This window comes from Oncorhynchus nerka, linkage group LG27, assembly GCF_034236695.1.
Source record: "Oncorhynchus nerka isolate Pitt River linkage group LG27, Oner_Uvic_2.0, whole genome shotgun sequence".
Lineage (NCBI taxonomy): Eukaryota > Metazoa > Chordata > Actinopteri > Salmoniformes > Salmonidae > Oncorhynchus > Oncorhynchus nerka.
Window position 1 is genome coordinate 60,619,845 of NC_088422.1, and position 17,189 is coordinate 60,637,033.

The 17,189-nt window shown below is 40.4% G+C and overlaps 1 protein-coding gene across 1 annotated transcript; it reads left to right on the forward strand.

Moving 5' to 3' along the window:
• The first annotated feature begins 6,170 nt into the window (after positions 1-6,170).
• On the forward strand, positions 6,171-11,908 carry fgf3 (fibroblast growth factor 3). The gene is made up of 3 exons (XM_029638889.2): positions 6,171-6,734; positions 8,199-8,302; positions 8,954-11,908. The coding sequence occupies exons 1-3, from the start codon at positions 6,458-6,460 to the stop codon at positions 9,338-9,340; spliced, it is 768 nt and encodes a 255-aa protein (XP_029494749.1). The 5' UTR covers positions 6,171-6,457; the 3' UTR covers positions 9,341-11,908.
• Positions 11,909-17,189: the final 5,281 nt, after the last annotated feature.

The window sequence follows — 17,189 nt, forward strand, 5'->3', positions numbered from 1 at the left end:
GCTACCAAATACTAATTGAGTGTATGTAAACTTCTGACCCACTGGGAAAGTGATGAAATAAATAAAAGCTGAAATAAATCACTACCATTATTCTGAAATTTCACATTCTTAAAATAAAGTTACTGACCTAAAACAGGGTATTTTTACTTGGATTAAATGTCAGAAATTGTGAAACAGAGTTTGAAATGTATTTGACTAAGGTGTATGTAAACTTCCGACTTCAACTGTAGGTGTTCCTTTTGTCCAGGTGTGGAAGGGCAGTGTGGAGTGCAATAGAGATCATATCATCTGTTGGTGTGTTATGCAAATTGGAGTGGGTCTAGGGTTTCTGGGATAATGGTGTTGATGTGAGCCATGACCAGCCTTTCAAAGCATTTTTATGGCTACAGATGTGAGTGCTACGGGTCGGTAGTCATTTAGGCAGGTTACCTTAGTGTTCTTGGGCACAGGGACTATGGTGGTCTTTTTGAAACACGTTGGTATTACAGACTCAGAAATTGAGAAGATGAAAGTGTCAGTGAAGACACTTGCCAGTTGGTAAGCGCATGCTCGGAGTACACGTCCTGGTAATCCGTCTGGGTTTGCGGCCTTGTGAATATTGACCTGTTTAAAAAGTCTTCCTCATATCGGCTGTGGAGAGCGTGATCTCACAGTCGTCCGGAACAGCTGATGCTCTCATGCATGTTTCACTGTTGCTTGCCTCAAAGCGAGCACAAAAGTTAATTAGCTCGTTTGGTAGGCTAGTGTCACTGGGCAGCTCTTAGCTGTGCTTCACTTTGTAGTCTGTAATAGTTTGCAAGCGTCAGTGTACTACGATTCAAGCTTAGTCCTGTATTAACGCTTTCCTGTTTGATGGTCCGTCAGAGAGCATAGCGAGAGTTCTTATAAGCTTCCGGGTTAGAGTCCCGCTCCTTGAAAAGGGCAGCTCTACCCTTTAGCTCAGTGCGAATGTTGCCTGTAATCCATGGCTTCTGGTTGGGGTATGTACGTACAGTCACTGTGGGGACAACGTCCTTGATGCACTTATTGATAAAGCCAGTGACTGATGTGGTGTACTCCTCAATGCCATCAGAAGATTCCCGGAACATATTCCAGTCTGTGCTAGCAAAACAGTTCTATAGTTTAGCGTCTGCTTCATCTGACCACTTTTTTTATAGACCAGAGTCACTGGTTATTCCTGCTTTAATTTTTGCTTGTTAGCAGGAATCAGGAGGATAGAATTGTGGCCAGATTTTCCAAATGAAGGGCAAGGGAGAGCTTTGTACATGTCTCTGGGTGTGGAGTAAAGGCGGTCAAGAATTTGTTTTACGATAGAAATTTGGTCAAACTGATTTAAGTTTCTCTGCATTAAAGTCCCCGGCCACTAGGAGCACTGCCTCTGGATGAGTGTTTTCACGTTTGCTTATGGCGGTATCCAGCTCATTGAGAGCGGTTTTAGTGCCAGCATCAGTCTGTGGTGCTATGTAGACAGCTATGAAAAATACAGATGAAAACTCTCTAGGTAGATAGTGTGGTCTACAGCTTATCATGAGATTCTCTACTTCAGCAAAACCTAGAGACTTCCTTAGATATTGTGCACCAGCTGTTTACATGTTTGCATAGGCCCCCGCCCCGTGTCTTACCAGAGGCTGCTGTTCTATCCTGCCGAGAGTATATAACCCGCCAGTTGTATGTTCTTAATGTCATCGTTCAGCCACGACTCGTGAAACATAAGAGATTACAGTTTTTAATGTCCCGTTGGTAGGATATACGTGCTTTCAGTTCTATTTTCGAGTGATTGAGTATTAGCTAGCAAGACAGAAGGCAAAGGCAGATCAGTCACTCATCGCCTGATCCTCACAAGGCCCCCTGATCTTTTTCCGCAAAATCTCAGTTTACTTCTCCAGCGAATGACGGGGATCTGGGCCTAGTCGGGTGTCTAATGTCTCCCTCCCATCAGACTCATTGAAGAAACAGTCTTGGTCTAATCTGAGGGGAGTAATCGCAGTTCTGATGTCCAGAAGCTCTTTTCAGTCATAAGAGACGGTAACAGCAAACAACAAAAAAAATTAAAATAATAAAAAAATAGCATGGTTGGTTAAGAGCTGACAAGACGGCAGCCATCCCCTCCTGCGCCATATTTCTAATGCTCACATTTCCAGTGCACCATATCAGAGCTAACCTGCACAAGGGAAAATGTGCATGAAGGTAACACAATATTATGTTCTTGCATCTCCTAAGTGCTTGCTCCTTACTGCAGTGCTGCAGTGGTTGCACCTACAGTTTGAAGTGGCTTTGTAATAGACCTACTTCTCATAATAAAAAGAGCACCCCTTGTGTCGTCCTTCAAATAAACAAATGCATGTCAAAGGCTCACCACTGAACCTGAGCACCAATATGACATATATACAGAGGTCGTCAGAGCTTTTCCTGCAGTATGTCAGTAGAAAACACGGCAAACATAGATATTGAGAGAGAGGTTGGTAATCCACATCAAACTCCAGCACAGATGCTGTGGCAACCACTCATTCAATGAGTCTTGCTCCAGTGCCCCAGATACTATTTTAGAACAAATTATTTCGATAAATCTGTGGTTAAAATATATTTTTATACTCCGAAACTATGTCCATTTACATGGCAGTAATAGGGCACCCTAAAAGACGTGATATAATTTCAATGCTGTCTAACATTCACAATTTAAAATGTAGCCAGTTAATACAAATAGGACAACAACCATACTATCTAAAATCTAAACTAAGATTTGGTGGTTAAACTCCATCAGAAGAAATATATAGTAGATGACTAACTTCCCACAGTCTATTACAAAATAAATCTGAATGGGGAAGCCAAAATCATGTTCTGTTTAAAAATCATTTTACAATCACATAAAGTGTTGCAGAAAATCAATGTGGATGCAAAACTAGGGTTAACATTTTCAAACCAACTTGGATTAAAGGGGTTGAGAGAAGAAAATTGTTGCCAATTTGTTTGCAATGCGCTCAAACTGTACGGGAGTTCTTTCTTAGTCTCTGACAAGCAGGTGAGATCAAAGCAAATGTGGACAAAAGAGGCTCAGCAGTGATTTGTCCGGGGACGAGAGGCATTCCCATCTGGGAAAGTGGCTACAGCCTTGGCCGGGCCCTCAGATCACTAGCTCACTAAAGAAACCATGCCATGAGAAAAAGTACAGCAAAAAAGGTTCAAAGGTCACTTTGATTTGGTCTGGATTATTGGTACCTCCTTTTTTTCTGCAAATGGGCCAAGAAAAGGACCTGTGGCTAATAACCTTTATAATGTCAGAAAATACACTATTGTGTACTTTTTGGGGAATTTGGGGTCAATTAAAAAAGAAGCTCTGAAATTCTTGCTTTCATTTTTCAAGTTATAAGGTTCAAATGTATGTGTAGGTTGCCCTTTATATAGCATTGTTTTTTTGTTTATCATTTTTCAAATGGATGCATACGATTTGAAAAAAAAAAGGTTATTGATAGAACCAAAAAGGGTTTGATTGCTTGCTTCATATATGGCACCCCTAAAGGTTCTATATAAAACCTTTTTGTAGAGTTCTTTGATCAGAACCCAATGGGTTCTTTTCAATGAACCAAAATTGGTTTCATATAGAACCCTTGGGTTCCATGTAGGGTTCTATATGCAACCAATTTCGCTTCTACATGTATAGAACCTTACGGGATGCCATATATATGAAGCAAGCATAGAACCATTTTTGGTTCTATTCAGAACCTTTTTTTCTAAGAGTGTGGATGAAGCAGTCTTGCTAACACATTTAACCAAATGGATAATGGAGATGACACGTTGTTTAAAGGAATAATCCACTCATAAAAACTCATATATATTTATTTGGTTCATTAGTTCATTGTTGACACACTCCCAACATGTCTTGCATGATGATGCAGCAAGTTACAATGTGCTTTTTTGAAATTCCTTTATCTTGAAAGAATGATTGCAGACATGCAAAACATGTTGGGAGTGTATCAACAGTGGACTAATGAAAAACATACCAAAACACAATTTTTGAGTGGATTATTCCTTTAACTTACTGGAGAACCATAACCAAAACACAACTCAAAACAACCAAATCTAGCCATATAATCAAGCCGGACATTTACAGTCTGGTTCAGTTGTTAAAAATGGATTATGCCCAATTTAAAGGAGTCTTTATTCCAAAAGGTTTGATGAAAGATCGATCAAACACTGTGAAAGATCGTGACAAACTCATTATTGATTTGACCTACGTTTTCTAACAGTTTTATTACATTAAACGTTTTTTTAAAGAATAATTTGAGCATCAACCAATTCAGTCCATCTCTTCCTTCCTCTCCCTCTGTGTGTGTGTGTGTGTTGCGAAAATCAGACTGTTCATACAGATTATTACTGAGATGCTTTGTGAGCTGCTGTAGACCATAATTAAAATACTTTCTGAAAGAAATAGCGGATCACATCTTAAGTCCCAGCAACCCAACATCTGTCAGAATCAAGCCACATCAAGACAGTCTCTCTCAGAAATGGTCACCAGCACAGCGTATGAAATACATTGGTTGGCTGATGTTTTTGTATGTTGTCTGACTCGCAGGCGTCTACGATGCGCAATGCTGACTATGTTATGGCCACCTTTCTATTGACTAGTAAACTACTTATATTTGACAGACAGGGGTACCACAATACCGTATTCGAAGGGAAGACCAATTTTAAAAGTTCACTCCTTAGGGAGTTTTGAACTATGGCTTTCATAGCATTCTCTCGATTAGCGCCAAAGGGCAGAGAGATTTGTAGACTGTGCTAATTACGAGAATAGTGACCATAATATGAACAAGATGGAAGCAATTTTGGCAGAAGTCATTTGCGTGTTACTCTTCCGCCCACCGGCTACAACATAGCCGGATCCTTAATATTAGGAATTTAATAGCCTGGGACAGAGGAATGAATGAGCATATTGTGCAGAAGGATATAAAATATAAAAAAATGTTGACCGTAATGGGGACGCAAACATTTGATTAATGCCAATAATGGTGCTTCTCCGCGTATTCAAATATTCTGGAAATATATAATGAAAAGTTTATGCTCCATCTTTTGATTTACAGAAAAAGCTGTCGATTGTTAAGTCAAAATGGAATTAACGGTTTGCTCTCCGGGATGGCGATGATACGAAATTCTGAGGCTATCGGTCTGACAAAAGGTCGTTTCCGAAAAGTTATTCTGTTGCTTGCCACTCCGTCCCCGTGCGTTTCATGCGTTATTGGATAGGCGATGCTCTCCATCAGAAGCACACTGCTTGAAGATTCCGTTGTGAAAGTATCTCACCAAAACAAAGATTCGAACAAATGATAAAATACTAGAGCTCATAAAAATATATGTATTGCGTCATCTTTAATGACACCTGCTAGCGTTAATAAATTGGTAGGACAGTCACTTGAGATATTTGGACCACCCTAAAAATGACTGAAATTAATATTTAAACGAATATATTCCGATTATTTGAGAGTATGAAACACAACACATAAATTAGGCTGGTTAGATTATCTGATCAAAATCCAATAGGAAAATGTCTGAAATGTAACCTAATTATGCAAATAATTGACAAACCCGAAGGCTTGGGCAAACAAATGAAATGTTCTGAAACGCTCAGTTAAATTGAATCTATCAAACCACTTAAACAAACCCTAGCCTAATTTATAATATTATGAGAGACACTATTTTAAAATGGACCTAATAGGCCCTAAGAAACTGAACCCTAAAAAGTTGGTTCTCTGATCCTTGGTTAAAATAATTGAAAATAAACAAAAACATCTTCAAACTTTTATGTAAGACTCTTACCTTCACCTGTTAGACTGAATTGATAGGGCACTTGGATAGGCGCACATGTCTTAAATCACAGTGTATAATGTGGGATGTATAATTAGTTTTTTGGGATATTTCAAAAGAGGAGTTCAGAGGAAACTCCTGCCATCAGATGGCACGCTCTTTGAAATGCGGTTTTCCGCAATAAGCCACTGTGTGTAATGCTGTGTCATTTTATCCACGCTGCACTCTCTTGATTCACACAAGGCTGATACCTTGCCTCCCCCTTTCCTTTGTATCAATTGGTCGGAGTTCAGGCTATTGTCACTGGAAGGTTCTTTTAGATCTGTGGACGCTGTCGATCAGCGAAATCTCACGATAGGCTCCTTGTAGGATCCAGAAGTTTTTGCAGTCCTCTGTAGGGAGAGCAAAGGTGACGACAACGCCAGGACGAGACCACACTGTTGTCAACGCGCCGGCTCTAATCGATGACCACGGCTTCACCAAATCACTTCAGATAAAGAGACTGCAGAGGAGCACTTCTACTTGCCAATGTTTCGTGGGCAGGATCGTTGCGTTTTGCCGACACGACAGCAAAGGCAAACGCCAACTCTTTAATGGGACCCCGGATGCCATTTCTATCCATTCTTGCCAGAATCTTACGATATACAGCCATGCCACAATGGTTATAATTCAGCTCCTGTTGTTGCTGAGTTTCTTGGACCAAAGCAAGCAGGATTATCTGTCTCCGAGGCTTGCTAGGACTTCAGGGGCGCCTTGTGCCATTGGCCAGGCGTGTGACCCAAGGCAGAGGAGAGATGCTGGGGGACGCGGTGGAGTCTACGAGCACCTCGGAGGAGCACCAAGATGCAGAAAACTTTACTGTGCAACTAAATATCATTTGCAAATACATCCAAGCGGGAAAATAGACGGTTCTCTTGAGGAAAACAACCAGTTAAGTAAGTATAGGCTATAATTAATGTTGTATTTCCTTTATATATGTGTAGCCTACACGTCTAAAAAAAGGTTTGGGGTAGAACCAAACATGGTTATATGCTTGCTTCATATGGCACCCCTTAAGGTTCTACCATGAACCGAAATTGGTTCCATATTAAACCCTATGGAACCCAAGGGTTCTGATCAAAGGGTTATTTCTATAAACAAACTTTTAGGGGACCATAATACATGAAGCAAGCAATATAACCCTTTTTGGTTCTATCCAGAACCTTTTTTTCTAAGAGTGTATATATTTTGTTTTATATTGAAGATCTCATGTGGTTAATGAACACCATCTTTATAGATATTTGAATAACTTAATTATAAAGGAAATATGTTGAATTTAATACTTTGTTTTAATTGTGTGGCGCTGGAAGTATCATTCCATGCGATTTGAACTAGATTTTCATTCATAGCTGTATTAAGGTGGTAGCCTATAGCCTACATTTGGCTCCCACTTTTTTCATTAAAGATGTAGAAAAGTGTGTGTATATATTGATACCTATAGCTAAAGCTGTGACCGTAAAGTGTATATATTTGCCTCTGTGGGACATTGGTTTAAAATAGGTTAGGCATGCTCTCTATAAAACAGTATTAGCCTATGGGCTACAGTAGATCATATAGACGACAACACCGGTAGGTAAAGCTTGTGAAGCATACTTGTGAAGCAATCTTTACCGAACTGATCACTTCCCGCTGTTCCCCAAGTAAACTGCCTCCAGGCTACTTCATCAGGGTCAACATTACGGTGTTCACAGATAATTGGTATACTGAATGGTTTCCTCTTTGACTTGGGCAGTGTAATCATGTTTGTATATCTTTGAAAACGTGACCAGAGGACACTTGTTCTCTGTTTTATTTAAACACTTAGGCCTAGTCACTTATCAGACAACAGAGCTCCCATTAGCCAAACCCAAACACTAAAATGAGGCCTATTTCCATATGAACATCAGAATTAAACAGACTGAGAGACACAATAGCTGAGTCGTAGCGGATGCATTTATCCAATCAAAGACGATTACCCGAAACCACTGAATACCCTACATAGACTAAATCAATGGATGAGGATAGAGCAAATAAACCCAAACGTAATATTTTTCAATCTTACATCTTCATTTATCCAAATTATTTGCGCGCAAATAGACTTTTGTGATGACATTTCAACCAACAATTTTAAAAAAAGATACACAGTACGGGCTATTTTATTGACATTTCATAGTCGTATTTCGACATCCGACATTTAACCAAAACGCGTAACGTTTATTATCCAGATAAACCCAACGTTTTTCTATGCGTAATGTAGCCCAATAACTTCGAAGCCACTGCATGTCATCAAAATGATAGCGTCATGAAGGAGAGTACGACTACTCCTATAGCTGGACGTAAATGTTCTTCAGAATGCATAACATTTGGTCTCATCTTCTCAGGCATCATGGAGATCACAGCAGTTGATGTTGGAGTGGTAGCGATAAAGGGGATATTTTCCGGGAGATATCTGGCCATGAATGATAAAGGACGTCTATACGCCTCGGTAAGTGTTATGTCACATTTGCCAAGATATCTAGATATGCATTTAGAGGATTCGGGTAAAAAGGAGCGCTATTTGATTCCATCTAGCCACTGTGGTGTTTATCTTGCGTAAAACTGCACCAAACTGTAGGGATTTCCCTAAACAACCTCTCTTACGTGAGGTTTGTGCGACTTCTCCAACTAATTGGTCACTGCTCCAGTTCAAGAGTTTGAAGCAGCCCAGCATTGCAAGGCAATATGACCAATCAAATGGAATGTGTTTGTGTGGGTGTCTGTATTTGGTTTTACTATCTTTGTGGGGACCAGAAGTCCTCACAAGTGGGGACAAATCGCTGGTCCGCACAAGGAACATTTGTATATTTTAGGCTTAGGGGTTTCTGTTAGAATTAGGGAAAATAGTATTTTGAATGGGAATCAATTGCTTGGTCCTCACAAAGATAGCAAAACAAACGTGTGTGTGTGTGTCAGTGAATCAAGGAGGCCTAATTGAGTAGCTTATGCAGTAATCATGTGAAATTGTGATGTCATAGATTCAGGTCTATTTGATCATTGGTCCAGGGCCATAAAGGAAGGATTAATGAAAGGACTGATTGACAATGATGGAAGGTTGACCATGATGAAATGTTAAATCAACATTTTCTTTCTCTTTCAGGATGTGTTCAACCAGGAGTGTGAGTTCCTGGAGCGGATTCATGAGCTGGGCTACAACACCTATGCTTCAAGACACCACTCCACCCTGCAGCCCCCTGCAGGGGGTGGCAGTGGCAAACGACGAGCCAGTGCCAAGAGGCAGTGGTATGTGTCCATCAATGGGAAAGGCCGGCCAAGGAGGGGCTTTAAGACACGCAGCACTGACAAAGCCTCCCTTTTCCTGCCTCGAGTGCTAGGCAATAAGGACCATGAGATGGTGCGAAAGCTCCGTGACAGCCAGAGGCACCCAGCTGGACAGCAGAGTCCCCCTATGGGCCGGGCTGAGCACCGGAGACGGAGACACCGGGTCAGGGGAAGAAAGGGTAGAACCAAGAGGCCTGGTGACTGACTGACACTAGCCACTGCCCGAGAGCAGTAGGCCCCATTTCTCCGCTAAGGAACACCAGTTCACGGCACATGAAACTGACCAAAAATGAACTTACTGAAATATCTGCCTTAGATACTTGGATCAGCCAGTGGCAGCACAACTATACTTTGTTGTACAAGCTCCCTCCAAAATCCTTGCTTGGCATACATGCAACTCGAACCATCCCCTACAACTATTGCAATACCAACACAAGATTTGCCTGGGAATTCGAGTTAGGCACATATATCTGAAGTTAGAGCTACCAATACACAAGTATGAAAGGATGTTACGTTTTGTCTTTGTTTTGTACATACACTTGTGAATGCAACTAAAGTCAATACAGCTGGATATCTTCCAACTGTTGTATTACCTGGAAAAAGTTGTTTTTGTGTTCTTGTGGAACTTTTTAAAGATCATAAATAATGTATGTTTATATGTGTACAGTTATTTTTTAATATCAGTTTCATTTATCATCAGCTTTAATGTGGGAAAATGAGTGCGTGTAAGAACTGGACATCATTCAAGTGCTTACAGATACCAAGGTGGTGGTATGCTCCATCATTCTAGTGCTTACAGATACCAAGGAGGTGGTATGCTCCATCATTCAAGTGCTTACAGATACCAAGGTTGTGGTGTGCTCCATCATTCTAGTGCTTACAGATACCAAGGTTGTGGTGTGCTCCATCATTCTAGTGCTTACAGATACCAAGGAGGTGGTATGCTCCATCATTCTAGTGCTTACAGATACCAAGGTGGTGGTGTGCTCCATCATTCTAGTGCTTACAGATACCAAGGAGGTGGTATGCTCCATCATTCTAGTGCTTACAGATACCAAGGTGGTGGTATGCTCCATCATTCAAGTGGTTACAGATACCAAGAAGGTGGTATGCTCCATCATTCAAGTGCTTACAGATACCAAGGAGGTGGTATGCTCCATCATTCAAGTGCTTACAGATACCAAGGTTGTGGTGTGCTCCATCATTCTAGTGCTTACAGATACCAATGAGGTGGTATGCTCCATCATTCAAGTGCTTACAGATACCAATGAGGTGGTATGCTCCATCATTCAAGTGCTTACAGATACCAATGAGGTGATATGCTCCATAATTCAAGTGCTTACAGATACCAAGGAGGTGGTATGCTCCATCATTCAAGTGCTTACAGATACCAAGGAGGTGGTATGCTCCATCATTCTAGTGCTTACAGATACCAAGGTGGTGGTGTGCTCCATCATTCTAGTGCTTACAGATACCAATGAGGTGGTATGCTCCATCATTCAAGTGCTTACAGATACCAAGGAGGTGGTATGCTCCATCATTCAAGTGCTTACAGATACCAAGGAGGTGGTATGCTCCATCATTCAAGTGCTTACAGATACCAAGGTGGTGGTGTGCTCCATCATTCTAGTGCTTACAGATACCAATGAGGTGGTATGCTCCATCATTCAAGTGCTTACAGATACCAATGAGGTGGTATGCTCCATCATTCAAGTGCTTACAGATACCAAGGAGGTGGTGTGCTCCATCATTCTAGTGCTTACAGATACCAAGGAGGTGGTGTGCTCCATCATTCTAGTGCTTACAGATACCAAGGAGGTGGTATGCTCCATCATTCTAGTGCTTACAGATACCAAGGAGGTGGTATGCTCAATCATTCTAGTGCTTACAGATACCAAGGAGGTGGTGTGCTCCATCATTCTAGTGCTTACAGATACCAAGGAGGTGGTATGCTCCATCATTCTAGTGCTTACAGATACCAAGGAGGTGGTATGCTCAATCATTCTAGTGCTTACAGATACCAAGGAGGTGGTATGCTCCACAGAAATAGAAATACAGCAAAGCACTTTTTCATACGAACATAAAAAGAAAACAAGTAAAAACAAACATGGGAACACATTTATTTTGAAATGTACTTATGATGTGATAGTCTACTGTCTGTAAACTGCGAGAAGTACTTTGTATATTACTAATGATATGAATATTTATTTGGTACCTGTGTTTAAGTTATTGATGAGATTGTTTCTACATTTACCAATGTTATAATTTGTAAAAACTTTGTTGTAACCAACCAGGCGTGCCCCTCACTCAAACAATAGATATTGTCAAAACAAAATGGTCGATCTGACTTGTCAAACATTACCATGTTTTGTTAATTGGTGTAACTAGCTAGTACAACTGAACAGACAAACTACATCAAATGTACTTACCGAATCCTCTGTCAAATTTTTTGGGCATGAGACCACTCAGCAGACTCAGTCTTGTCCTGCCCATGACCATGTTTTGCACTTCACCCCAGGTTGGGTTCATCTCTGTCAGTCCTGACCTCACTGTTCCTACACCAGGTAGAACCTAGCTTTGGCCTTCCACGTTACTCATAGATTTCTGTTCTGTTCAGAGCATGGGGGATACAGCTTTGTTCCACTCCATGTTAACACAAATATGTAATTGTCATGATTTCTCTCACCACCAATCAATTATTTTACGGTGAATGTTGAGTCATGAGGCTAGTGAACACTGTAACATGTAAACAATAAACTATTAAGTATTTGGATTAATGTCATATGGAAATGTTTAACCTGTAAACATTGTGTTTAAAATGGATTCTGGGGTTAAGAGGGAGGTCTAATTTTAGCATCAGAGTTACTTCTGTCAATGTAAGGTGATTTTTACAGTTTCTAAATAATATAGGCTACTGATGGCAACATGTACATTTTAGAAGCTGAATGGTCGTTTCTTTATTTTCAAGTACCAGGACTTTGTAGCTTGCTTTCATCATTCCAAAATAGTGTGATCCCACAGTCCTGAAGTAGAATGGCTCTCATGGCCTTCCAGCAGAATGGGACTCTCTCAGGGGAACCAATCCCTTCTGTGTGCTGTACCCTTCTCACTCATTCAGAGTGACTGCACCTGTTTTAATGAGAGAAAAAGTGTTAGGGATACAGTAAGATATTTTTTTTCAAATTGAGCGTTTAAAAAAAATTGCAAGCACTGAATCTGGTCATTGACTGTTCAATTGAAGTTTAGATGAAAAACTGAACCTAGCAACCAACCACTGACTATGCGCTGCTCAATCTATAGGAGCATATAAAATAAGTGTTATCCTATACCTTGAGGTTCTGAAAGCTTCCTGAGCATGACAATAGAACGTCTCTGGGGGAACCTGGGTCGACCAAAGCCTCAGATCCAATAAACAAGGCAATCCCTCCTGAAAAAGAAACCGTGTGATAGAAAGTGTAACACGTTGCTATAGTTTGTTATGAATGCCAAACTCTAATATTACTCAACAGGAATGTGGGACTTCAGATAAGTGGAAGTACTTGAATTAGCCTTCGCCTTTCCCCGCCCGCTGTCCTATTTTCAACTCTCAGCTGCATCTTGTCTAATCTGACGGGACAAATCTTATCTTCATCTCCATAGACTAAGCAGTCACCCTACAAAGATATGCATTTATCAGCCGGACAATAAAATCTACATTCTGATGTAGCCTAATATCCGCTGGCTGACGAAAATATCTATTTCCCAAGAGAGCATTAGACGAGAATTATATATACTGAACAAAAATATAAATGCAACAATTTCATTGAGTTACAGTTGATAAGGAAATCAGTCAATTGAAATAAATGTATTAGGCCCTAATCTATGGATTTCACACGACTGAGCAGGGGAGCAACCATAGGCCCACCTAATTGGAAGCCAGGCCCACCTACTGGGGAGCCAGGCCCAGCCAATTAGAATGAGTTTTTCTCCACAAAAAGATCTTAATTACAGACAGAAATACTCCTCAGTTTCATCAGCTGTCCAGGTGGTTGGTCTCAGACGATCCTGCAGGTGAAGAAGCCCGATGTGGAAGTCCTGGGCTGGAGTGGTTATATGTGGCCTGCGGTTGTGAGGCTGATTGGACGTACTGCCAAATTCTCTAAAATTACATTGAAGGCGGCTTATGGTAGAGAAATTAACATTATATTATCTGGCAACAGCTCTGGTGGACATTCCTGCAGTCAGCATGCCAATTGCACGCACCCTCAAAACTTGAGACTTCTGTGGCATTGTGTTGTGTGACAAAACTGCACATTTTAGAGTCACCTTTTATTGTATCCTACACAAGGTGCACCTGTGTTATCATGCTGTTAAATCAACTTATTGATATGCCACACCTGTCAGGTTGATGGATTATCTTGGGAAAGGAGAAATGCTCACTAACAGGGATGTATACAAATTTGTGAACAACATTTGAGAGAAGCAAGCTTTTTGTTCATATAGAACATTTCTGGGATATTTTATTTCAGCACCATGAAACATGGGACCAACACTTTACATGTTGCGTTTATATTTCTGTTCAGTATAATTAACCCATCATCAATGTGTGACCCACTGACATTTTGTAAGAGGAAAATAAAGAGACAGGATTAATTTAATTTGCATGTAAAGGTTGTAGCCTAGTCTGCCATGATAACCCAGTTGTAGTTATTCGTCAGGCCTATATTTTAGACCCACAATTACACCCGGTCCACAAACATAGTACAATATTTTAAATGAATTGTTGATACCCTCCAATTAAAATGTTGATATCGGCTTTATGGGACATGTTCATTCAACCTAATAGGAAGCATACAGAAATCAGGAGTTCAAACTGATTTAGTTCAAACTGATTTCAATTGTAGAAATGTAGGCTACCATGCAGTTTGGCCCCTTCCGCATATTCCCACACAGATCATGTTTTTCTCCTGTTCCCCTCCGTGCTCCCGCAGAACATCTATTCAGGCACATGGCGCTCTTATTAGTTCAGTGGCATTAAGCAAGTAAACAAAAGCTCAGTAGTTAGAGTTTGCGTCTCGACCGGGCGACTTATGTTGACCCGCACAACACAATGTGTCGCCATGTCAAGGGGAGATGCTCATTAGCGCGCTAGCAAACTTCCCCTCCCACAGTCGACGCGGTAAAACCTGTAATGACATCCAGCGATTGAAGGCCTTTTATTCCACAACTACGGCAGACGGGTGGGCTAAACCATAGGCTATCACAGGTAAGGAAGCAGAGACTCCCTTTTCCCCATCTATGGAAAGCATCTATTGTGTTAACTTGTAGACACTGCACCCTAGGGGTAGGACGTTAGGCTAGTGGTTTCCTAATAATACAAACGCTTTACAGAAAAGGACAAAATATATATATATTTTTGCAATTTATTATTTAGCCCAAACGTTTATAACGTGAAACATTAACATTCAACGTTTTGTACTTTTCCGCTAAATAACGATTGTAAAAATGAAGCAATGGACATCAAATGTGGCACCAATTTGGATTTTTCAGCAAATATATGGAGTGCAAATACTATTCCTTTGAAACATCAAACGCTTATATACGCATATACGACACGAAATGTGACCTATATCAAATCAATAATGAGTTTATGAACAGCAAGTCATAATTTGAGCAAATTCAATATAATAACCACGCAATCGCCAAAATAATGATAAAACGAAGAGGAGTGATCAAGATGCAAAGATGAAATCGAAGAATTTGAATAAGCTACTATTATTGTTGCTTGAACATGTCATCTTAACAAATCAATGAAAGATGTCCCACCAAATTAAAATAGCAGGTATTCATTGTCTCGCCAACAGGAGACAGGCCCTCACGCCTGTCGAATTGGTGTGGCCAGGAATTCCACCTTCACATAACCTGTGGGAGGCAATTTGTCACTGTCCTGTGCAGGCCGTCTGCACTGCTTACCATGACCTCTCAGCCAAAGAAACATTTCACTATTTTGGTTTTCAAATATTTTACTTGTTGAGCATCTTCCAAGTCGTCAAATAACTTGACTGAGGAGTGACATATTGACGTGAACTATATGGTGCTTATATAAATAGACACAATTTCCAAATTGTGCGAGACTGTCTCAAATAATATTTGTTGCGCATCAGCAAGTATTTATAAGATGCCGTGAAATAATGAGCAAAAGTTAAAATCACGACTTCTATCCCACAAGAGTGATAGGCCTTTGAAGTAGGCCTATTGATCTATTGACGTTAAAATAAAAGTGACGTAGCCTACCTGGAAAACATCCACCCCTGAGTCTATAGGAAAATTGTTATACCATTTTTTTGGTAAACACATTTGACACAATTAGTGACATTCACTTTAAAATGTTCTTTCACCAGCAGAACGAAAACGATAAAGAAATGATAGTGACTGAAATGGCTGATTTGTTCACCTACTGCCAGTTAGCCTGGCTGACGAAACCCACGTGATATAAGAGGTCCCCGAGTTTGGCTCAGTTTCAGCACTGAGGAAATATGAAACAAATCGAATACAGCTTTGAATGATTTTACTCATAAAATACATAGTCAAGTATGACTTTAGGTCATGTGCACTATGCAAAATCCTAGACCTAGAGCATGCTAAAATGTTATCATCGTGTTCCTTTTCACAAAATAGATTTCAAATAGGGGTATCAAGTGTATAGCTTCTACGGTTTGTATCGGGTTGTTTTACAAATGTGCAGTTACGGGTAACAGCAACATCCAAACTCAAAACACTGAAGTGTGACTATCACAGCCTATCAACGCATAGCCTACACTTTAAGTGTATAGATCACAGTTGCATGCGGTTGGGTCAATGTCCTTTAAAGCTCGCACATTTATAATGTTTAAATGCCGATTACAACCTAAACAAAAAGGTTTAAAGTTGAGTGAATGGATCGGTGAACAAACAGTCCCTTGCATAATACACTATAGCGCTCTGCCAGCTGTCTTTTGTAAGTGGACAAGGGGTGGGTTTTCACGTGCAAGACATGAAGGGCAATTTAAGTGTACGGTGTCCCTCGAAATCGTCAGGTAGGGCCGAAAGCAGCGGCAGACATCATAGACACTTGTCGAATGTCTTGCTGACCAGGAGAGATTGAGTGAAGAGAACAATAGATTTGGACTAAAACAGGCTACAACCACCTGCCAATTGACGAAAGTGCTGTCAGATTCAAACATCCTCTTTACACATTAATGGTGTCCTTGTTTTAACACGTTTAAAGACATGCTCAAAAGTTACAGGCTTAGATGTGGAGTAACCTCAAGCCATCAAGACGGAAACGTCGAGAATGTATTCAGTCAAATGTCAGTGAAAAAATAATAATATTGAGCAACCGAACAACTAACACGAAGACAGTAAAAAAAAAAAAAAAAAGTCGAACAAAACGTTACCCATTGATAGCGAATCACAATGCAGCGCGATGTGTAGCCTACTTAAAAATGCAGATACACATTACAGTACCATGGAGAGCAGCACCACAGCATTACATGAAAGGAAAAACGTCACTTATTGAAGTATGGCAAATAACTTGCATCTGCAGAAGACCGTTAGAAACTGTGTAAGTCCGTTATATTTGCTTGGAAAAGTCTGCAAGTTATTAAATCAATTATAAAAACATTTGTTTGGGTTGTCCGATTTTTGTCCAAGCTTTTTGATTAAAAGCTTTTTGACGTCTGCTTCATTTACACAATAGTTTATTTCCCATCACTTATAAGGAATTGATCCAAAACGAAACCAGGGGAAAGTATAGGCCTGCAGCTCAGTTGACATGGGGGGGAAACCAACAGAATCGATGCTCAAACGTGTACAAATAGACCAACGTTGTACTGAATGTGTACAATGGTAACGAGTCACAATCCACGGTGTACCTCAGTGATCGCTGCCAATGCAACAACAAATGTCACTCCCGATCTTTTTGACGATCCATAAGGCAGAGAACAAACAGCCCACGTGTGAGACACAGAAAAAATATCAAATGAAACGACTGAAAAAAGACGCGTCTTCTGTGTCATCAGCAGGCAGCGTATAGT

Bases quoted from the DNA above. Each gene is read 5' to 3' on its own strand.
- fgf3 (XM_029638889.2), top strand. From the start codon at position 6,458: ATGGTTATAATTCAGCTCCTGTTGTTGCTGAGTTTCTTGGACCAAAGC. The intron at 6,735-8,198 runs GTAAGTATAGGC...TCATCTTCTCAG, and splicing joins TGAGGAAAACAACCAGTTAA to GCATCATGGAGATCACAGCA. The intron at 8,303-8,953 runs GTAAGTGTTATG...TTTCTCTTTCAG, and splicing joins AAGGACGTCTATACGCCTCG to GATGTGTTCAACCAGGAGTG.